Source organism: Zosterops lateralis (assembly GCF_965231275.1).
Source record: "Zosterops lateralis genome assembly, chromosome: 9".
NCBI classification, from domain to species: domain Eukaryota; kingdom Metazoa; phylum Chordata; class Aves; order Passeriformes; family Zosteropidae; genus Zosterops; species Zosterops lateralis.
Window position 1 is genome coordinate 7,151,859 of NC_139769.1, and position 24,722 is coordinate 7,176,580.

Genomic DNA, 24,722 nt, shown 5'->3' on the forward strand with positions numbered 1-24,722 from the left:
ATGGGGCAAGGTAGAATTTACCTGCATTTATAATCACTCTGTGGTTCTAGGACTCATTCGTTTCTGTCCATGATTTTTTTTTATGCAGAAGGGGAACATATGGTCCTAACTCCCTCACTTGTTCCAAGGAGAATGGCAAAGCAGAAAATCTAAACTGCTTCAAGTCAAAGCCTTTCATAAATTAAGGCTTTTATATTCTACCTCTCCTCTGAATGGCTCAGAAATTTCCTTCCTGTGTGATGTTTTGGTGTGTTTAGTGGCTACATGTGAGCGCGGTGACATTTATGTGAAGTGAATCTATTAAATTCTTTATAATGAATAGCATGTAACTGTAAAACATATACAGTTTTCTCATTTTGCCCTCCTCTGGGAGACTACGACAACATTTTGGCAAGTAGGAGTAAACAGCTTTGTGTTGGCATGCAGTAAATTAAACTGAGTAATTAAAATCAATAGCAAAACACTAGCTAGGCAGAAAGGTCATATAACACAACAGAAAACTGTTGGGTAGCATATTGCAGGAAATCAAAATAAATTTCTGAACTTTTCATTATTCTTTACATGCCTGAAACTGGTCTTAAAAGGCTGGTGAGATAAAGTGAGGTATTGATAGAGACAGGATCATTCTCTGAGATGAAGCAAAAGGTTTTAATACTAATATATGAGATTTTGCAGGGTAAAAAGGCTGCCAGACACAATGGAAAATAGAAGACAGGACTTAAATTTAACTACTTTAATATAAACTTTTATTTGTTTAGATTGACTTAATGTGTTATGTAGTAATGCCTGCTGAAGTCACTCACCTCTGTCAGTGCAGGTGTCATTTGTAAGTTTAATGTCAATGTTTGAATGTGGCCTAGCAATTAGAGGATAGTCCAGGTTTCAGGCTACATATAAGGTCTTTACTCAGATTGTCAGGTTCAACTGACAGATAACAATTCTGATTTTTGGATACTGTTCTAAATCATTGCACTTCTCTTATGACCATGGCTTCCCAAAGGAAGTCTGTGGTGTGTTTTGCATTTTTTTGCTGATGAAATGTGTTACGGTGGTGGAAGGAGGTGGGAGGAAATCATGAGACACGATTCCAGGAAAAGTGGAGATGTAAGATGAGTCACTTAGAGTGTTTGCTTGAGAGAGACCGAAAAGGAATCAAAGGCACAACTAACCTGTAACAAGTGTGCTCAGTCATGAAGGGGATACGAGCTAAAGGTAAAATATTTTATGAAAAGAACTGGCTGAGTTGAGAAAAGCAGAAAGCTTTGAGGCCCATGAGCTCTTCTGGCTGGATGTGTTTGCTTTTCCCAGTTCAATCTGTTGTTCTAATAGGCAATGCTATGTGCCTTTCTTATCTCTCTCGAATTTGTCAGCTCCATTAGCTCTCTCTCAGGCAACTGTCAGAGAGATCTTGTGCCATCATTCAGGAGGTATGAAATGTTGCATTTACAAGCCTTTCTTTAGGTCTTCGTTTTTGGATTTTGCAGCATTTCTCCTGCACGGTTTTGGAGAGCTTTTCCTGACTGTGCAAATCCTGGGACACCGTGTGGCTGTAACAGCTATTGGCTGATCAGGGGGTTTTGGGGGGTAAATGATGAGTTACAGCATGTTTATCTGGCAGATCAGAGACTTCAGCCAGTGGAGAGACAGTTGTGAAACAAAAGCACTGGGTTATGCTTGGTGTGTGCTGTTCCTATTTATTCCTGAGGTCATTTAATTTCTCTTCTGATGTTCGTAATTTCAATTTAAGACAATACTTTTTTTTTTTTTTTTTTTTTTAATGCTTTCATTTATATTGTCTGTTTTGAATTTAATAGTAGCAATTTTAAAATAATAACAGTGATAGACAGTTTTTGTGCTGGCTGTCTGCAATATCTGTGTCTTGTCTCTTAACTGCATTCTCCCAATCGACTGCTAGGAACTGGCTGAGAGGTCAAAGCAAACTGATCTGTCATTGAAAGTTGGCTTCAGATTTGGTTTAGCTGAGTTATGAAGATGCCTTGGCCTTGTAGCCTGTTCCCCTGGGAGTGTGATGTGTCCACACACTGCAGCAGCACGGGACAAACACAAAGCAGGCATCTCCTGATGGGAGACTCCAGTGACCTGTGCAGCAGGAACCCTGCAGGCCCACGTTATCTGCATTAGCATTGCTGTTGGGACATGGATTAGATCTGGTGTAAGTGCTTTAACCAGCCAGGCCCTCATGCTTAATGGGCATCAAGTTTAATGATTCTGAGACAGAGATTCATAAAGGAATATGAGCATGATCACATCCAGTTCGAAATGCAATAAGCCATAATATCTTTTTTTTTCTCCCAGTTCTCATCTAGGTAAATCTGAAGAACTTTTAGAGGTTTTACATTTTCATTTTTAGTGCTGTGGGACTTAAACTAATACATACCTGTGTTTTTATATATACAAATAGTGTATGAAACTACACAGAAATAGTTTTTGTTCTTCTGTTTCAATGTTGTATGTGGGCTTCCATTTTTAAAGTCAGCGGTTAACTTTTAAGACCTTTCAGCATATATTTTTCCCGTGCTTGGATTTTTATAGTCATTAATGGAATAGGAAATGGCATCTACCTTCCTGTATCTTAATGCTAAACCCTAATTTATGAATCCTACTTAAACCTGTGGTTCATGTTCAGCAGGACTGTGCATCTGCTTAAAGCTAAGCTAATGTACAATGGTAAGAAAATGAGTCTGATGCAAAGTCTTTTGCAAAGATTTCAAACCAGTGGACTAAGTAATAGCTTGATGTATTTTTTTTAAATTAATTGTATGTGTATGTGTATTGAATTTTCCCTACTATTTCAGTGAAAACACTCTACATTTTACCTTCAGTATTGCATGGGTAAATTTTCTAAGATGCTGGCTATAATAGTTAACACACACCTGTGGATATGTAACACCTCTGTGCCTTCTGGTCCCATTTAAAGACTGGAGAGACAATGTTTAATACATGGTATTGCCTGGAAAAGCAACAGATAAGAAATTGTCACTCCTGCTTGAAAGCCTTTAAGTATTTAAGATTATTACAAGCTAAATTTTCACCATTTGTGTGTTTAAACTGATAGCTGTGTGTATTATTTGTCAAGTACTCTTACAAAAATTTCCTACCAGTATTTTGACAAATGTCCTGTCACTCTCTTGGAAATACACAATATATGGAGCATTTTGAAAATGATTTGCTTATAAAAGTTTTTGTATCCCATATGTTGCTTTCTCTTATTTCAGCATAAATATTACTGCTTCTTGACACTGTTTGGAAGATTTTTAGATGCTTTGTTTCAACACCTCAGCCTTATTGCAGTAAAGACTGCTGTTTTTAACAAAAGTGCCAGTCCTATAGAGCCTTTCTTGTCCAAAATTAGTTAGTATTTGGACCAAAACCTTAGAAATGTGAAACAGATGAGATTTCCTGGGAGAAATGTAAAATAATCCCCAGGAAACCTTCCATCAAATATAAATACAATGCAATGACAGTCCTACTCGCTTTTCTGTAGATATTAATGTTTTGTATGCAGGGTGGCCTAATGTAGGGAAAGTAATAGCAGAGTACAAACCTGAAAGAAACTGAGGAGCATAACTGCTCCTTATTAATATTTCATTTGGGAATCAGAAAGACAAAGCTGATGGAATTGATTGTATTTTGCTTTACGTAAAGTTTTCACATCCTTCCATGTATGACATCATGTTTAAATTGTATTTTACTGTTGTTGGTGCTCATCAGTTCAGGAAATACTGAGAAACATAACATCATCTTGGGTTCTTTTCTGTCCTCCTTTTTTTGATTTTATCATTGGAGAGTGTGACCTAAGACTTTCTTTTAGGATTTTCTCTGCCCTCTTTTTCCTCATCTGAAATCTACAACCACCACATACATTTCACAGTACTGGGAATACGTGGTGATTGGCCTGGACTAGCAACTAGTGCAGCATCTGCTTAGATTATCTCATTGATTAGACCCTGGAAGTGCAAACATTTGAACAATGATTGTAAGAGTAACCTCAGTGGAGCCTTAGAGTGTGTGCCTAGAAATCACTGGAGGCAGGTGAGATCAGTCAGGTACAGATCTGTCACTTGGAACTCAAACTGCCTGTTATAAACCTCCATTCCTCTTCCCAGAGCTTCCTGAAGATTTAGCTCAGAGAATCTTGGATGGGTGAAGAGCGAGGAGGGTCTCCTCTAGTTTGATTACATTTCCTGAGAGGACAGAAAAAATGTTTTTGTAGACCAAATACCAAGTTCTGCACTGCATTGATGATCACTGGCTTGTAGACAACTACCTTATATACAACTGATCCCATCCTCTCACAGGGTATCAGCCTCCCTGCTGACCTGGGAGAAGTGTGTACATTCCCTCACCATGTTTTATAACAGTCTGAAGAGGAAGGAAAGTGTCTAGAAGTTTGTCAGCTGCAGGAGAATGTGAAGAGTCTTTCAAGGCTAAATAAAACTTGGTGTAATTTAACAAAATGTATCCTGCATTTCCCTTCCCCTCACCATCATGTCTAGTTATATTGCAGGAGAGGGTAAAGGAGGTAATGCTCTTGTAGTCTAAACAAACTCAGCACGGTGAAACGGGGCAGTTCTTTTAAATATGCATAAGGATTGCAGTTGCTCCATTTTGTGACACTGACTGTTCAGGTAGAGGGAAAAAAAAAGCAGAACAACAAACCACAGAGTTTTCCCAAAATGAATATTCTTTAAAGGGCTATCAAGAAAAATGATGCTGCAACTATTATTGTGAAAAATTGGAGTGGCCTGGGTGATATCACGCATACAGTTTGGAAAAACAAGATTAGTGTAACACACCATTTTTCAATTTCTCCTGTCTTCAACAGCTCCAACCATCACAGCATCTCATTTTTTTTAACTTTGTGTCTGGGCTGAGAAATCCCATGTGTGTACAATGATTTCTGACTGCCTGGTCCCCCTGCTCCCAGCTTTTTCCCTCTGCTCACGTTTCCATGTGTACTGTAAATAAGGAGTGACCAGGGAGCAGGATACTTAGTCTCCTCTTAGATCAATACTACTCTGGGGGTCAGCAGCTGGGAATGTTCGAAAAGAGGGAAGGAGGCAATTGTCTTTTATTTCCCCTGTGGATCAAGGCCAGCACCTTTGCATTGGGTTCATCTCTGTTACCTGGGGAAGAAAACCTGCTTAGGTTATTTCTGAAACAGCATCAACTGGCAAAAAGACCAATGTGAATAAGATGGCAAAGAATTTAAGTAGCGAGAAAATCTCAGAATGCTTTTCCCTCACTAAAATAAGGATTTTATCCTCTGGGTGGCCATTGAGGTGGTGGTTTTCCTTAGGGCTCAGTGAGGAGAGGGATTGAGGTCAGTGTGTGATGGAGTTGAGAGGCCCAGGGTGTTTGCAAAGCAGTAGCTCTTGGTCTGTGAGCCAGAGTATTGAAGTCCTGTTTCATTCATTTTCATCTTTCAGGAAAAGGGCTTGCCATGTTTGTTGTTCCCTTCTGACTGGGAAAACCGAGGCTTTTCCTTCCAGGCTTTTTTTTTCCTTTTTTTTTTTTTTTTTTTTTTTTTTTTTTCCTCTACTGTGTGTCTAATGTGACAACTCTGAGCGCTGTCTCCAGAAGGGATAACTAAAGGACACAAAAAGCAGGGCTGCCCAGCACAATGCACGTTTAGCCCTGAAAATGCAGTATTACCATTGCTAACAGGCCACATGCTGGCACAGGGGATAGATGGGAGACCTACAGCCCCTCCTTGTAGTGGAGAAATGCAAACACCCTTGGAGATGGGTAGTCTGCAACACTCTCAAGAGTAGGAGGATGTTATAAAGTAGTTTTTCAATGGAGGAAGGTGAAAGGAGGGAATTTGAAGGAGCTTATGGAGGAGCACGGAGAATAAAATTTGTGTACGTGCAAGATGTGTAGCCTGGGGAAGAAATAAAAACTTTGCGACGCTGAATTTAAATTATTTTGCTCTCACATTGTCATGTCTTGTACATGTTTTAAAATTATGTGTTTTCACGCAAAGAAATCAAGTGGTTGTACAGCATAAATCAGTCTTTATAGCAAACAAGGAGGTACCTATCTTAGACCTGCTCTTTTCTGGGAATAAAGATGAGGTGCTATCAGAGATTGAGAAGATGGAGCAAATTGATTAATTAAAAAGTAGTAAATCGTCAGTCCCACATGATTTATGTATAAAAGAATTCTGAGGAAGATTAGGAATGAATTAGCTGAACTGCTAACAAAGATATGCACTCTCATTAAAACCAAGCTCTTTTCCAGAGGGTTGGCAAGTATCTGGGGTTTCTCCTATATTTAGACCAGTAACTATTACATCTGCACATTGCAAATGGTCGAAACAGGAATTTAAAAGGGAATAATAAAACACCTGGAAGATCGTGATGTGAGAGACTTTAATGAGAACAGGTTCAGCAAAGGAAAACCATGTCTCACTACACTGCTTAGAACTCTGTGAATGTGCCCATAAAAAGGAATTAGAATGATCATCCTAGATCAGACTGAAATTCCCTCTAGCCCAGCATCCTGCCTCTGTCGGTGCCCTGTCACAGCCACATAGGAAAGAGAGAGGAATATGAAGAGTTAGATAACCCTTTGCCCCTGGACTTGATTGACAGCAACAAAGGCCATGTCTGAATTTAAGGGGTTCATCTGCTGCCATCCTGACATCATCCCTTTCCCAGAAACCAGTCCTGAGCTCATGAGTGCTCAGAGAGAGAATTTCCCCCACTCACAAAAAGGAATTGGGCGATAAAATAAACAACGTTTTCCTGAAAAAGATCAAAGGGAACTCCAACAGGTTGGATGTTTAGAGCAGCAATAACCAGTTCCTGAGGTATAACTGTACCAGTAGTATTTTCATCTAGTGATGCCACTGGGTTGTTTTTGTCAGCTGTTCTTCCCTTCCCCAGCCAAACATTTCCTTGCAGGCCACACTCGGTGCTTGTGCTGCCCACAGCTCTTGGTGCTCTGCAGTCCAAGGTGCTCTCGTCCATCAGCTTCCACCCCTCTGCTGACTTTTTGTTGTTTCAACCCTTGGAAAAGCAAGAGCAGTGCTGAGAACCAGGCACAGGCTCTCAGTTCTTAGGAGAGGTGTAAACAGCTTCTGGCACATGCATGTCATGCAGAAGGCTTTAAGTCAAGTCTCCTTTTTTTCCCCCTTCTCCTTTTATTTTAAGGTGTAACCTTTGTATTTTGTTGCTGTATACTCTTCCTGGATGGACTCAGACAGTTGGTTGATGTGGGCTTTTCCACATTTTCTCCTTGTGATCAAGTAACTCCCTTTGTAACAGAAAAAATATGATTTTATTTAGAAGTATAGTTGCAATATGTGCCAAAGAAAGGTGTTTCTGGCTTTCTCACCAACCTTTCCAGCTTATCTCCCTTCCCTTGCATTGGATGCCAAGGTGCACTTTCCCCCTGGGAATTCCTGGGAATGTTTCCTCACCTTTGGGTCTCAGCTCCCAGGCTTATGAGACCGAGCTGCCTGACATAATGTATGTTGACTTTTTAAAAGCATGTGACAAAGTCTGTCACAAGACGCTGCTGCAAAGGCTAAGTGGTCACATATGGTGACAGGGCAAGGATCCCCATAGATCAAAACCCGACAAGGAAAACAAAAAGGCAGAGGGCTAAGTGGTCAGTTTTCATCCTAGTGAAAGGCCAGCAGCTGTGTTTCTTAAAGTTAGCTATCAGGTCACACGCTAAATATCCTTATTAATGATCTGGGGAGAGAGAGGTGAAGGATTAGGTGGTAACATTTACAAATGACATGTAATTACTTAAGTAATTTAAGCCTGTAGCACACTATTGCAAACTTCTGGGTGATCTAGCAAGGAGGTTTGCTCCTGATAAATGAGGAGTTAGTCTGTGGAGGAAACCACACAAAAACGTTATCCTCTGACTAAAGGGAAAAACCCTGAACATTGCTGTTGGCAGTTCCACAGCAGAAGCCATTTGAGATGCTGTTATGGTAGAAAAAGTGAACAAGGTGCTGGAAGGCGTAAGAAATGGGGCATTAAAAATGAATTACTGAACTTGCTCTTCATTGTGTGTAGACAGATGAGAGGATAAAGCAAAATATTATGGGGAAGTTTCCCCAGCTAACAAAATCTGATCCATGATGACAATTTCCTGTTTTCTTTTGTCTTTATCCTGCTCATACATCATCTACTATCAGAGATGCACTGATCTTTATCAGGAATAATATACTTTGGGAAGGCAAAGGCTTCTAGAGTGTTTGAGATCTTGCTAAGGACAATTCAGTATCAACCAAGCTACAGTTGGCAAAACCCTCTTTCCTATCTGTTCTCCTTCCTGTGGTAGTTACTTAAAATTCATATCTAAATGACATAAATTAAAAATCTCAACTTTGTATTTAGACTGTTGAAACCATCAACATTTTAAACATGGGTTTCAGAATTCATATGTTACTGAAAAGCTTCTTCAAGTTGGGGCTCTTATGAGACTTATAAATTATTCTTGCATAGAGAAGTCACCTGAGACTAACCTAAATGAAGTTAACATAGATTTTAAAAATTATTCTTGCAGAAGAACAGAGAGTGGTGGGAATAGATGAACAGATGGGAAAGGGAGAAGAGGAGACTGAAGAAAAGGCTAATTAGGTAATTGAGGCTAAGAGGCTATTAGAGCTGACCCAGTGGTCTACTGGTAGTGCAGTTCAGGGACTTGAATCTGGGATTGAGGTTGATCCCTCATTCCCAGGCCAACACATCCTCCAAACATCATAAGGACTCGGTTTCACAGCCTGTATCACCCTGCAAGTGTGTGTTTCCCAGTCAGCATAATCTGGAGGATTGTATGTCAGATTAGAGTGGAGACAGGAGAGAGTTATGGAGTAAAATGCTGAATTTGGTCATGAAGATGTTAAATTATTATGCTAATGGATAAATTGTTTGATGAAATTCTTTGGAATTCATTTGAATTGTCTGTTGAAAAAAAAATTTGAAATAAATGTGTTTTGAAGAGATTATTAGAAAGAATTAACTATTTATCACCAAGCAGCCTGTCCCAAAATTTGTCCAAGTCATGAGTCTCTCAAGCATGATTTTTCTTTCCAGAGATAATAGATAAAACAAAGGCCTAAAAGGGCATTTATTTTAAGTCACTCCATTACCTTGTTCCTGGCCAATTTGTAGCTGGTGTGCTCATGGTGTGCCCATCTTGGCCCCTTCTCTCTGTCTCCTGACCTACCTTCTATTCCAATGCAGTCAGTGATACACATTCCTCTGGATTTTATTTGCTTATTTTCTCCCTGATGTCAGTATATTCAAACTGTCTTCTGAGCTTGTCAGGAGAGTTGCTCTTTTATGGCCAGAGAGTCTGGTATAGATCAAAGCCAGGACAGGAGTTGTGCTGGAACATTTCTTTTCCTCACCTTTTTCTGGTACAACATTATTTATGCTGACTTTATTCTTTTTAAATTGTCCACTTATTTACAGCATTTGTGGCTACTCTTTCTCAGTTTCTTCAAAATCCTTTTGTTTTTCTTTTCTACATTGCAAACTTTGGAGCTACAGTGGCCTGCAGCCATTCCTTTATTTCCCATATTCTTTACCTTACTCAGTGATTCTTATCACAAATTCTGATGTGCTAAGTAAAATATTTTTTAAATTTTATTTTTAATCTATATTTGTTTTTTCTCCCAGTAGCTGCATTTCAGGACATAAATTCTGACACTTGCATCCTTCTCTTGCACTCATGATATCTTCAGAGGATCACAACACATGTATGGCTAACTAATATTTTTGTGGAAAGTTGACTTTTTTCCTTCTCTTTCTTTTTTCTGTCATTTACAAACACTGCATAGGGGTATTTCTATTGAAACAATCCATGGCTGGAATACCTGTGGTCAGTAGGCAAATCATATTTTGACAGAAGTAGAAATCAACACCACTCATTATCCCTGCAGTTTAAAAGAGAGTTTCTGTAGAATAATTGCAGTATTGGAACTGCTGCTTCAGAGGGAAGTCACTGCAGTTTAAGATTTAGCAACTGGACAGAATAAACAAAAGATGGAGGGGGGAGTAGAGCTTTGGCTCTGAGGGTAGGCAGGAGGGAGGAAGAAGGAGAATTGACTGCTCATCCACTGGAAATCCCTCTTGTGCCTGCTGCTGGCAGAAGATTTTGGATTTTGCTATCAGCTGACAGCTGCTCTCAGACATATTAAACTGTTTTGTCAAAAGAGTGGCAAATTTTGACCTTTGTGGACAAATTTCATGTTTAAGGGAGATAGACAAGTGAGGAGTAAGAGAGGGCACTGAATGAAACCTCCTCCCACAAAACCAAATTGAGATTTGGAGAAGCTGAAGCAACACTTTTCTCCATTTGGGGGAATGTGTTTCCCTGTCTCATATGAAGTTGCTTAAAATTAATTCAATTGCTTAAAAATTATTTCTTGCCAGTTTATACTTTCTCAGCCCTCCCTTTCATTCTCCTAATCCTGGCAAACTGAAGGATGGTGACTTCATTTCTGCCAGTAGAACCTGGGGACAGGTTTTCAGCATTGCTTCATATCTTGTAATCATGACCCTTCCCTGCTTCTTCCCCGTGCTTCCCACATGGTACACATGGTACACCCTTTCCTCACCATTTCATCACCATTCCTTGTCACTCTTGAGAGTAATGACTTCCTCTGATTCCCTCTGGCTTTAGGTAGAATAGGTTTCTTTATGTTTTTGTTATTGTAGGACCTACTAGACTGGCCTGTTGGACCACATTTGTATAAAGTATTCTGCAAACAGAGGACCAAGGACATTTCCCACTGCTGTGTTTTTGTCTATTGTTTCTCTTCACCACATAGTTTTCCTTGTCAGAACACTGCACTGTGTTGAAGACACAGTTTGGATAAAAACCTTTCTTAGCTAGTTCCTCCTAAATGCATCCAAAGTATAAAATCTGGGAAATAATTCTCATAGCATTTGCTCACAAAAATCTGAATCAAGGTTTTTTGCTTTCAAGTAGTAAAAAAGGAGTAATGTCTATTCAGGATATTCTTGTATCTCAGCATCAGCTAATGAGACTGATTCATCTGATGTGCTGGTCTCATTAAAAAAAAAAATTGACTAGCACTTATACAGGTATCCAACACCATGGTTATTATAAACATTTAACATGCTAGCTCTGTCTTTCTCTTAAAAAAACCTTTATGAATTAATGGCATTTAATGGAATTTTAGAGAAATTGCAGTGTTTTCTCCTTGAAGTTGTAAAGAATGAAGAGACTTCACAAGCAATCTTTGTCCAGTTCATTATTATTTGAATTCCCTAACAGTTTTGATAGAGGTTGCTTAATTGCTTCAATTAAGAAATGAAAGCTGCATACTTTAATGTGTAGAGCTTCTGATTTTTATGAAATTGAATTACATAATATTTTGATTTTTATATTTAAGAGGAAGAAACCAGGTGCTGTTAGAGGTGGAAAAACCTTGAGGCATTAAGTTATGAAAATATTTGGGGAACATTGTAATACACAGTAGGAAGAATAAAAGCAGGACTTGTTTTGCAGTGTCTGAAACTGAGTTAGCTGTGCCAAAACCCATTCAGTTGTCTGCAAAAAATATTTAACACCATCTGACATATTCACTGTCACTCCATGCTCTGTGAATCAAATATAAAATTATGTGCAAGAAAAAAAAACCCTACAAACTTATTTTGTCACAAGTAAGCTAAGAATTTTGAAGATGGTCAACTCCACTTGTCAACAAGAATAAGCGAGAAGAAAACTAATGTCTTAGACTAACAGAGAAAGAAGTCGGGAATGCCTTCAGTTGGAAAGGGCTGCCTCCTAAAAGAAGAGTTTGCAGCACAAGATTTACATCCTTAGGTTTTGTCCAAATTTTTGAGGGTTTTTTGCAGGTAATAACTGGGGACATCCAGCTTTTGGACTAAAATTTAAGCACTCAGAAGGAGTTGCCAAATCTGGTATTTAGGACAATGTCAGTAAATACCTGGAGGTTATTTTTCAAAGTTGAATTTGAATCAGGTTTTGGGTCAGTGGGCTTAGTTTTGTCTGGGATTCCAACCCAGGTTCAACCCTTTGAGTTCTGTAGGCAGGGGTGGAAATTTGTAAATTTGTTAAGTAGCATCCCTACCCATGCAAACTCATGGCAATTGAAAATGCTCACCACAGTGTGTCACCACAGCCAACACTGCACCACAACTTGAGCATTTCCCTCAGTCACATCCAGTAACTTTTCTTTTGGCCATCATTTTTTTACATGACCTGCAGTTTTTTGTTTTTCCTCCAAAGATCATCATTTTACTTTGAAGTCTACTGACTATGATATGTCTAACCCCATCCTGTGGAGGCAAGAAACTGAATAATCACTTTATGAATGCCATATTAACAGCAGTCCAAAGACTATTTATGCTGCTCATTAAAGTCATTGGGAATTTGGCTGGGCTAGAGCTCCCTGCTTTGGTCATGCAATAGGGAGAGGAAAGCATTCCAAAAATTGTTATTTTGTAATTATTTGTGCTGTGGTGCCACAAGAGGATTTGATTTGCATCCTTCTATGTTTAAAGCTTAGATGCCACAAAGAGTACCATCAGTGATTGTCCTCCAAAGCATTGATTAACTCCTAATTTTCAAATGGAAATAAACAGAAAGTAGCAGGAAAAAAAAAATAAAAGCAGGACAGATAATGAAGTTTGATTTTAAAGTCAAAATTCTTAGAGTTAGAAGTTAAAATTATGTTCTTCTTAGAAGTTAAAATTATGTTCTTCTTAGAAGTATAATTAGAATAAAAAGTTTTCGAAGTTCTGAATTATGCCTCTCCCTGTCTCTTGTACCAAGGAGTAGAATCTTGGGGTTTCTAAAGTCATCATGTCTTATGTTTCTGGATAAGGACTAGAATTTTAATTTTTAGTTTTGTTACACTGACATATTTGATCCTATTGCACACTACCAAAACAGAGCAAATGTCCTGACTCCAGACTGCAGTGTAGCAAACAGACAGGAACAGGCAGCACACGCACACTCGCACTTGGAGCGGCAAATCTGCTGGGTTGGGAGATAGGAACTGCCTTGACAGGAGGAGAAGACACTCAAAGACTCAAGATTTTGGCACTGGACTATCAGCATCAAACCAGAAAGAAACTCCCCATTTCTGTGCTTCCTTCTTCCCTGGACAGAAAGAGTTTTTATTTAAGACTAGGAATTCTGAATTTGTGTCAAACTGATGTATAATATCAAGCTTCATTTCTTTAAATATATCTAGAAAACAGACTGGAAATGAGGTTTTTTGCACGTTACTCTCTGTGGCTGCACTTGGAATGGGAGTGGTTCTCCTTTAAATTACCCTTCAGGAGCTCAGAGATCCGGGCAGTTGTGTATCAATTAGCAGGATGCATTGCTGAGTGTGAGCTGCCTGGAAATGCAAAGGGACAAATCAGAGCGTTGAGGTCTCCACCATCATTTTGCCTTCCTGTCTCTAACTACAAATCAGCTTCATTGTGACTCACAGCGTAAGGAGTTGGTGCATTTCTGCAGATCCATGATAAGATATTTTTCTTTAGTAAGAAATGCAGTTAGACTCTGCATTCTGAATCTGTTCCTGCCAGGCCCTAGATGCATTAGTATTCCACTGGCAGCTGCCTGTAGGTAGGAATATTGTTTTTGTCCATAACCAGAGGGAACAATCAGACTAAGCTGTTCCCCAGCTATAAACCAGCCAAAGTAATTGGGTTTAATTTTAATTTTTGTAATAGCTTTAAATTAATAGGAGCAGCTGCTGCCACAGTGTGTGGGTGTCCTTTTCCAGAAGGCATTGAACAAAAAAGGGAAAGAGTAAACAATAGTGTGTCTAGGACACAAAGGTTAATTCAAGAACTGAGCAATGTCTTTTCGTTATCAAAAACTCAGTTGGTGATATCTAGCACTTTGTCTCTTTTCTTTCCTTTTCTTTCCCTTTTTTCTTTTCTTCTTTAATTCCCTGATAAGATCTCAATCTGATTAAGCTCCTGTGTGTAAAGATGTGTTGTTGGTATCTAAACGCTAACTCTCTTTCTCTATATGACTCACAAATAGATTAGCAGTGACAAAGTGCTAGGAGAGATAAAAATAGATTAGCAGTGACAGGAGTACTATTATAATTATTTTTGGAAGATACGGTTTGAATTAAGAGTTTGGGCACTTTTTGCCCTGAGAGGGTGAATTTAAACCTAGGAACTGAGGATGGTTTCTGCTGTTGTGTCAGACACCAGATAGTGAAATGTCAATACCAGATGTCCTAGACATCAAGATTAGCCATAATAGCCAAATGCAGCCATAAAGTGATGTGTCAAAGTGGATAATAAAACAGATGCTTAGCTTTTATAATGAAGGGGAAAGGGAATGAAATATCAAAAGTGCCTTTAATACATTAACAAAGTTGTCTTCAACTTGCTTAAAAGTAGAAAGTTATTGAACCAAGGAGAACTATGTGTCATTTAAACATTAACTATCAGCAGATGAATTTCAATTAGCATTAGCCTTTCTAAAATCCTGAATTTCTTCTTATTGGTCTCATTTTACATGAAATTTTTATAGCACAAAGTGAGGCTTGTCCTTTATTATTTTTCCCATGCTAATTTGGAAACAAATAAAGTTCAACAACTCAGCAACATACTGTTTAAACTTGCATTAGGGTTTGAGGACTGGGAGCTGGAATACATTTACCCACTGCCATATCATCTGCTTGATTTGAGATCAAATGAGGGATGTCCTATAGCACTCCAGAGTAAGGGCGAATGATAGAAATATGTTAAGATACTGAAGAAAACCATTAGGTAAGAGTGCTGCATGCAGATGGCTGGTGGCATTTTTTCCCTACTGATACTTTTTCACAAAAAATAAAAAGTTTGTTTTTCTGTCTTTTATATTCGCGTGTTAAATATAATTTCCAGATCTTGGGGATGAGCAAGTGTCTTATTTAACAAAAAAAGAAAATCATCAAATCATAGGTTTAATTAGGTTGGAAAAGTTCTTTAACATCATTGAATCCAACTTTTATCCTGGCACTACCAATGCTGCCCCTAAAACACATCCCCAAGTGCCCCATCTACACATCCTTTAAATGCCTCCAGGAATGGTGATTCCATCACGTGCCTGGATAGCCTCATTCAACACATGACAACCTCTTCATTGAAGAAATATTTCCTAATATCCAATCTAAATTCGAGGTGTGGCCTCACCAGTGCTGAGTACAGAGGGACAGTCACTGCCCTGGCCCTGCTGCCACCCCATTGCTGGTACAATCCAGGTGCCAGTGGCCTTCCTCGCACAGCTGGGCACAGCTGGCTCATGCTCAGTCATGATGGTGAAGTAAGTTATGGAGGCCTTGACTGCTCAAGGAGCAGGGCATTAAAAAGGGCAGATAAATTCTTTTTCTGAGTGTAATTAACTGCATCACTGGTTCTTTATTTCACTTTCTCAAGAAGATCTCAATTCCTTTCGGTTTCTCTTTGTAGAGCCTGAGTCTTGCTCAGGTCAGACTCATTAACTGCTGCTAATTGGCAAACATGTACCTGTATATAATGAGAGGGTTTTGTCCTCTAATTCATGTTAGCAATGAGAGGCCAAAACTGAGGCTCTGCAGCAGACCAGCTTCTCGGAATGATTACACAGAGACACGTTTCTGTTGCTATGTCTGTAAATCTTGTTATGCTTTTCCCTCACCATGATCCCAGTTTAGCTGAGATCTGCTTCAATCATTAGATGAGACCTGTTTATAAGGTTGTGTAATCGAATCAGGTAGAGTCTGCAGGACCATAGTATTTTATTGCCAAACATGACTGGTAAGTTACTTACATCAAATTACAAGTGCATGGCATGATTGGAGACTATTCCTGTCTGAATGAAACTGGAAATTCCACCTAAGAAATGAACAAAGCCTACAAACAGAAATAGTGAACATCTCTTATCCAGAGAACAAGTTTTTGCCCCACCTCTGAAATATTACTTATTTCTCTTGAAAATTAAGAAAATAATTGGAGTTTTGTGAGGGATTGCAGGCAGATATTTGTTATTCCTCGAAGAGATACCAACTTGATAACAATGACATAAATGTCTTTATTATAATTATTTACCATCATGTATATTCATTTCTATCTTGTCAGATAAACCAGAAATGTTGAGGAGGGCAGTTGTCCAATTTGGAATGGGAACAAATACTCTCTTCTCCTTTGCTTTCTATTTTAAGACCAGGTGATTTTCCATGTCTGAAGATTTTTTTGTATGATTTTTAGATTTATTTTTTTTAAACCACAAGAGTTTATCTTTTTTCCCATTCACTGGCTAGATGTTGATACTTTTCCTGACTGTTAAGGATATGTATGTATGTATGTATATATATATATATAAATATATATATATAAATATGTTCTGAATTTCAGTAATAGTTTTTTCAGTGTTGCCTTATACTGACATTCCTTCATTAGTTGTGCCTTCTTTCTCTGCTGGCGAATTGAACCTGTAAGAAAGGGTGCAGGTTTGGCTGGAGCCTGAGTTAGAGTTATGAGTGGTGTGGGGTTGCAGCAGCCTGATAATGAAGTAGAGGATATTTGGATGCCCCGTGCATCCTTTTCACTTTGTGGAAATGGGTTTCCCTGGTTGTATGATGCACTCCCTGCTGTGGCACTGGGGCAGAACTGCAGTCCGTGTGGTGACAGTGGCACTGGAGCTGTCACACCCCTGGTCTGCACAGGTGCTCCCAAACACAGGCTCTGGGATCTCCTCACCAGCTCCTGAGCTCTTCAAGCTGTTCCACTTCATTTACTTGGGAGGAAATCTGAATCTCACACGGCCCTTTTGGCTCAGATTTCTTATGTCCATGTAGACACACATAAACTAACACATACTCACATGTATTTTTGATTTTCAGGCAAAGAATCCCCTCAAAAAACGTGTATTACTACCGCTGCCCAGACCACAGGAAGAACTATGTCATGTCCTTTGCCTTTTGCTTTGACCGGGAGGACGACACTTACCAGTTTGCCTACTGCTACCCCTACACCTACACCCGCCTCCAGCACTACCTGGACAACCTCCAGAGGAGGAACATGGAATATTTCTGCAGGGAACTGCTGGGGCTCAGCGTGGTGAGTACCAGGCATGCTTGCCAGCCAGCAGGCTTTGTTAGAGATATCTACCCTTAAATGCTTCCAGAGTGTCATTCATCATCCTTGCTAAAGTACCCACAAACATGTATTTGTTTGCTTGCTATCAATGACACAGGAGGAAGTGTATCTGCATGGTGAAATTTAGACAAATGCTGATTTAATTTTACATCAAATATTTCCTTTGCAATAGTCAAGGCAATGCTAGATTCCTACATAGGATCTGTTCACCTCCAGAGACTTTAAAAGATGAAACTGAAACAGCTTTATTGAAGAAATGTGATTTTTAGAGTACTCTGACCATTTGTCTTTCTGGAAGAGCTTTTCTTTTCAGAAAGAGATATGGGGGGTTTGACCCAGAAGATAACTTTACCTGATAAAATAATGCAAAACATACACAAACCAGCTATTTTATTTTATCTTAAAAATTCATGGTTTGGTGATTTGCAATTAGAAGGGATTTAGTGGTCTCTGTATAGATCCTAATGGCCACATAAAATGGAGTGTCATAGTTCTTCTGGAGCAGGAAGGAGGGTTAATGGTGAAGCTGAACTTCTGCTCACTTTGCTATAATCTTCCTCTGAAATGCTGCCTGTCCTGGGGATTTGGCAAGTATGACTCAGCCACTCCCATGTCAACTCAGAAATCATCAGATTAAAAAGTAATAGCTCAAATATATTTTTTTTAAACTTTTTCTTTCTCAGGCTTTATAATGCACTTGTACCACACTCTTAATCTTTTCTCTGAGATTTGATTTGGTCTAAACTTGTAGAGTGTGTTTCAGAATCAGAAAGCAGTGAAGGCTGCTGATCCCAGCAGCAGGGGCTTTGAAAAGACCCAGCATATATTGACATCAAAATGAAATCATATGTATACCCTGCACTGAAACAAATAAAAGGCTTCCATCATTAAAGCAGACCATTGAGATTCCTATGGTGGCATGAAACTTGGAGGAAAAAATTAATTTACAGACAAGAGTAAAAACAGAATTGACAAAAGAAGTGATTTTTTAACCCTTTTTGTAGGTTAAGTAGAGTTCTTGTTCTAAAGATGACTATTGCATATCCATGAACTAGCATTAAATATTAATCATTCCAATTAGGGGGACAAACAATTATAAGAGAAAGGGGTATTAAAAAATAGAAAAGTAAAATCTGCAGAGGCTGGGCGGAAAGAGCACCATCATCTTAATGTGTGTAGGCTTTAATTATTAATCTTAGAGGACAGAACTGTCATTAATTCTATAATGAAACCGAATTTGTTTCCTTTCACTCTGAAACTGGTGTATAAACAGTCACATTTGCATATTCATCAAACCTCTGATCTGACTGATTAAAACACAGAGATAGAAGGATTTGTCTTTTATCTGCATTTTGACAGACAGAGCTATACTCTTAAATCTTGTTAACATTGTGTTACCAGTAGTTGCTAAATATTATTTTTCATATTTCAGCACACTAAACAAACAGATGCCACTCAAAATGTGGCAGGAAATGTGCTGTGTATAAGTCCTGCTTTTATATCTATATGTACACACACAGTATGTTTTGCAGAAATTGATATGGTAACATTTTGCAGCTCACCAAGCTGTATGAAAAAAGGCTTCTGAATCAGGCTCATGCTGCAATCTTTGTGAGCAACATTACAATCTCAGAGCATTTCTGGCTTTTCTCCACACACAACTGTCCTAGAACAGCTTGGTAATTTAATGTCTTTGCTGAGCTTGAATAGACAATTTCCATAAGTTCTCTGCGAGTTAAATATTTTAACATAGAGCTTTGTTGCTATCATACATCTTTAAATGGTGAAAAACAGGATCCTTCATTCTTCACTGCACAGTGCTTCATAAAAGCAGAAGCTGGCTGTACTTTGGAGAATTGCGTGCCATATAGGATAGATTTAGAGCTCAGAGAGCCAGCTCTGTCCCTGCCCTGGCCCCTTATGTAAGATAAGAGGAATCAGATTGGCATAAAGAGGCCCTCAGAAGCTCTATTCCTGGCCAAGGGACGATACCCCTGGTAGCACATGGTGAAAGGTGTTTCAAGGTGCCATCTGAGGACAAACTCCCGAGTCCTCATGCTGGGCACGGGGCTGAGGAGGGATAATGTGGAAGGGGAGGGATGCTGCACATCTGTGGAGCTGCCACGGAGCTGCTGCTCCCCTCGGGTTCATTCCAGGGAAATTGTACAGCCCACTGCTGCAGTCTGTGATTGTGAGGATGGGGAAGTGTTTGAAAAAAGATTTCACTTCTCTTGGATTATGTGGTTTTGAGCTGTGTCTCTTGGAGATGGCAGAATCTCACCACAGATCTTTGGAGCTATTTTTTTTCTTTTTCTTTGTTGTGGAAAAGTAAAACTCAAGTCACAAGAAGCCGTGCTTAGAGGATTACTCCTGGAGGCTTTCTGAGTGCACATTTTGCTGCATATAATGTTTTCAAGGCAATCTAATTTCTAATCTAATTTCACATCTTCTCTAAAGAAAATACTCTGCCTCCGTTAACTCCTGAAATACTATCACTAATTCTATGAAAATTGAGAGTGAAATATTGGTATGGGACATGTAATTGTCATTAGGATGGAGAATGGCAAAATGGTCCAGAGCCAAATGGCAAAGTTTCCCATTCCCATTTAAATGGATAACTTAGCTGTACTATTTCTGACCTTTTAATGTTTATATTCTTTACTTCAGAGAGCTATCCCACATTCTAGATGTGCCAAATGTTCTTGAAAATAGTCTCTCCTGCAAGTGAGCCGAGATGGTCACCCAGGTACAATTTAAAATGCTATTTTCATTCTGCTGTTATTGGCCTTGGGTAATTTCAGATTTTCTTTGGTTTGCCCCAACAGATCAGAAGTTCAAAATCTGTGAGCACTTTTTTAAATTGTGGAATTGCTTTTTTGCATATAACTGATGTATCTCTCCTCTCAGCAGATACTATGCAATATTTCATGGCACAACATAAAATAATTTTTATATTTCTATGAAAATATAAGCACAGGCACATTTTAAATTTACACTACTTATTTTATGATACTTATTCAGTCTCAGGTGCACTAGCTATGTGTGTAGCATTATAACCGATTTTTCAGAGTTGGCAAAATTTTGGAGTTTGTTGTCATTTGAAGTTGGAAGCTCAAATTGCCTGTGTGTGGACAACTGACGAGACCTGTGCCTCCACCAGTATTCCATGGACACACATAAATTAAATGAGTTTTGGACAGCCTGGCTCAACTCCTACAGCCCACTTTACAAATTGACACTGGCTGGGCATTATTTTCATTACTCATTCCAAAGACAACCGGGATTAATCAGAGCCTGATACTTCCTTCCACTCCATTAGGCAATGGTGCTTCCAAATTGCACTTGAGGAGAATTGTGACTGCACATTCAAACCACGAGCCTCAAAGGGACTTGCACAGTACACAGGGACTGGAATATGGAATTCTGTTAAATTAAATATTAAACACACATATTTTAAAACAAGAAGGCAATATGTCTAATGTAGGGCTCTGAAAATGAGCTGATCTCTTAAGTCAGATATGGAGCACTGAAAGACACAGAGTGGAACACAAAGCGCTTCCTTCTGACTCCACACCACTTTGGGGTGTGCTCTTAATTTACGTGAGTTACTCCAGATTCATGCTGGTACCAGAGAGAGCAGAATGATGCCCTAAGACTGTGTAACTGCACACCAGATGTCACATTGCTGGTTCATTGATCAAATTTCCTTTATTTACTGACTAAATGACTTCGTACCCCGGTAAAAAATACTCGGTCGCTTCTCCCCTTTTCTACTGGTCCATTTTTAACTGCTCAGTTATGAACGTTTTAAAGCATGAAGCAAAGAAAATAGGCAGTTTTTCTAAGGTTAAATTTCCCATTTCTGCTTTCAACTCTAGGTTATGTAATAACAGCTCTGTAAAAGAAAAGTATACTCTTGGTCTTTGGAAAAAAAAAGAAGTTACAGGCTTCTGTGTAATGTAACGTACCTTTGAAATCCTGTTGGTGTCAGATACTGTATTTTCCAATGGATTTGACTGTAACTAGGTTGAAATGTCATGTAAATGTAATTTGTGGCAATTTACTTGGCCTGAAAAAGGCCACAGAAATAGTGCTTAGGAAAAGTAAATCCCCTTTCTCATTTCTCAGTAGTGTAAAAGTGCAGCTATGTATATGTTCAGGATATTCTCTTTAGTCACTGGTGTATTTTTTACTCCTATAGTACTGCTGTTCCCAAAACATTCATAATATGGATGTCATCCCAGCACTGTATGTGAGATTTTAAATGTTCCTACAGCTATTTTCTTAGCTGGATTGGATATCAGCAGAAGTAGAGTTGGACCTAAAAATAACACCACCAGCAGTTCTTTCCAAAATAAAATATGATTTATAGCATATAATAGCACAGTGTGCTACCAGGGAAATTATATAAATAACATGAAAAATTACAGGGGACTATTCTATACCATCAGTTTTAAGGAAAATTTCTTTGTTACAATTAAAAGGCAGTTCTGGGAGATAACCTGGCCTGTGGGAATTGCAGAGTAGGATGGACAGGTGAAATGATGGTACTGTTCAATGTCGTCATCTGTCTGTAGGATATATACAAGGGTTCATGGTAAAACCAAGAAATACTTTGGTTTAAATTGGCAGCAATATATGGTTTTTGTAAAAAACAAACTCAATAAAATCATCATGTGCAGGTAATATTATGTGAGGTTACTAAACGCATAAGCTCTTTCTTAAATTACAGAAAGAACACTGCTTGGTAAAGTAAAATAATTTCTAGAAGGATTTGCATTAACTGGTCTTTTCTAACTATGAGTAAGAAAATCTTAAATTGTGAAGAAATATTCAAATCTTAAGTCCATTTTGCAGCTCACATTTTGTAAGTACCATTCTCCATTAAAACAAAACAAAACAAAACCAAATAAAACAAAACACTCTTTGAAAAAGCACTTCACCAAGAAAAGAAGCTTTGAGCACAAAAAGTCCATTGAGGTAAGAAATCTGAAGGAAAAAAAAAAGTTATGATCCATTTTTTTAAAGAAAAAAGACTTCCTGAAAGAAATGATAGTAAATGGATTATGTGTGGCAAAGTCAGTCTATGCAAACTGTTTTCACGCACAGGTCCCAAGCTTCACCCTTTCATCTTGTTACCACTCAGGGAAACCTTTCGAAAGTCAATGACCTTTCTGAAGTTTTCACTGGACTTTTTGTAGCTGTTGAGGTTGGCCTTTTGCTTCATGGCTCTTCCCATTTCCAAGTCAGACTCTTCATCTCACCTTTACTCCACACTTGTCCTTCATCTGGCTTGCCCTTTCTTTGCCTCAAATCTAACCTTCCCTTTTCTTTCCATTTAGTTTATAGCCTCCTAAGCTAGCTGGAAGAAAGAAGCTGTGGTATTTGTTTTCTGCTCTTATGTTACTTACCCTGCTTTGTTCTTTCCTATTCATTCCCCTTATCTCTTTGAGTTGTGAAGGGCAAAATCCAAAATAGCTGTGAGGTCTTTTAAATACCAGGACTGCACAAGGAAGTCATGTTCTCCTCTCTGCACTCGATATCCCCATTTCAGTGCCATTTCACGTAACTTCATATCCTGGTCTAGGAATTGTCTTCCTTGTCCTTCTCTCTTTTATGTTCCCTCTTTGCTCCATCCCTTAATACGTACTCCTGCATTTCCAGAAATGCTGGAATAAAATGCTGCTTGTCCAGGCTCCAACCTGGAAAGCGAACATTAGTGATCTAGTCAGATGTCCTGAAATAACTGAACTCCCAGGTGCAGGGAGGCATTTCAGGATCTGACTCCTTTTCTCACAGCAATGGCAAATTTCAAGTAAAAGGCAGGTTTTACTCATCCCTGTCCTCAGCACTTTCTCCTACTTGGTTGAGTGCCACAAAGCTCTATGGGGTAACTAATCACAGTGGGAAACCTACTGGTTTTGTCCACACAGAGACTTCAACCTCAGATCTAGGCAATTGCCTTTAGTTACTGCACCTTAAGCTTCTGGGGACATGAAGAACATATTTTTACTTTCCATGTTCAGTTCCGACTAGAATCCCTGTTTTTTAGTTGGTGTTTGGGAAATAACATAGCAAAACCAATTAATATAATCTCATAAAACCCACTAAATCTGAGGCCCTGTGTGCACACCATCTTAAAGCTTTTTTCATGGTTTTAAAATTTATTTAGTTGCCCTGCAGGCCATGAATGTATTTTTTAGGGTATGTAGGGCCCTTAGAATCCTGAGAAAACCCTAGAATGCCTTCAGTCTTCTTGCACTTCCATTTCCAGAAATTTGTTTTCCCTGCTTTGTAGCACAGCATTAAGCAATAATTACCATGTTGATAGTGATGCTGAATGTACTCCCACGGAGGGGAAATCGTGCTATGTGGAGCTATTAACTACATTTGCCCCGTAGCACTTCACTGCATTGACTCTGCTGGGATTTTGGCTATGTTTGAGTTGGTTTCTGTTTAGATCTCCTGAGTGGTGACTGTGTAATGCATCTGTGGGGCTGGAGCAGTATTTTAATCTTTATTCTTTGACTGTAGACCCAGAAGATGGTTAGCCTGGCTCACATTACCTGTAGGGCTGAAACCTTGGGATTGAAGGCTTATTTAACAATTTCAAAGTCTGCTCAGTCCAAAGGATTTGGATTTATGCCTTTTAATTTAACCAAAGAAAGAACTATTTATTGATTTTACTTTATACCAGCTCTAGAATGTAAGTATAATATATTAAAATCTCTAAATACCTCAGGCAAAATCTTGTTCACATAATTTATGTAAACTGAGCATTGTGGCTCCGATCCAGCAAAACACTTAAGTGTAGATTTAAACTTAAGCATGTTAAATAGACATGTTGAAGTCACTGGCACAGTTCATGACATCAAGTTTAATGTGTGTTAAGATGTCCTTGAGCTCCAAGGTCAAAACAATCAGCACTTAGGCGTGGTGCCCTAATGTTTTGGTGTGGAGTTGTATTACCACTATAGCAACATGACTACAGGAAAAAATTAATAATAAACCCCCTCTTTTTGCATTTCTCTATAAATATGCTGAATGTCTGTGTGTAAAGTGAGTCCCAGCATTGCTCAGCAATCTTTTTTTGTTTTTAGCAGTGTATGAGTAAGGTGTGTATTTGAGGCCTTCTGCATAAGAGATTTGTGCTAATCCTGGAGTTCTTTGTCCTTGCCGTGCACATGTTCAGTAAGACTTTATCTCTTTTGTCCTTAAGCCTTGAAAGCTAAAAGCTGGCTCTAAGAAGACTTCTGCCTGTATGTCAGAAGGGATTTGGGGAGATATCATATAGAAATGAGAAAATAAAGACATAAGAACATATTTGGATGCAGATTATAAGATAGGAGAGACCAAAGCAGTGTAGCTCAGGTGGCCCCAGCTGGCTGAGTGCATCCTTACTGTTGACCCAAGTATTTGAAGATATGTACTTGAAGAGAGGAAGTAAGGCTCATGAAAATATAATACATGTAAGGAAGCACAGCTGAGAGATATTATGTGTAACCTGTGATCTGTTCTTGATTTCAGTGTGATTTTACTGATCCTTACTTTTCTGCACTGTTAGCAAAGTATTTTTGAATCAAA

At 38.8% G+C, this 24,722-nt stretch overlaps 1 protein-coding gene across 1 annotated transcript in view; it reads left to right on the forward strand.

Moving 5' to 3' along the window:
- The window catches only part of AGBL4 (AGBL carboxypeptidase 4), a gene marked incomplete at its 5' end in the record, with an annotated part of 886,698 nt that overhangs the window by 337,411 nt on the left and 524,565 nt on the right, over positions 1-24,722 (forward strand). Inside the window, one exon of the mRNA XM_083868088.1 lies at positions 16,883-17,099. Coding sequence (XP_083724214.1) covers positions 16,883-17,099 — 217 coding nt within the window. The remainder of the gene's footprint in view (positions 1-16,882; positions 17,100-24,722) is intronic.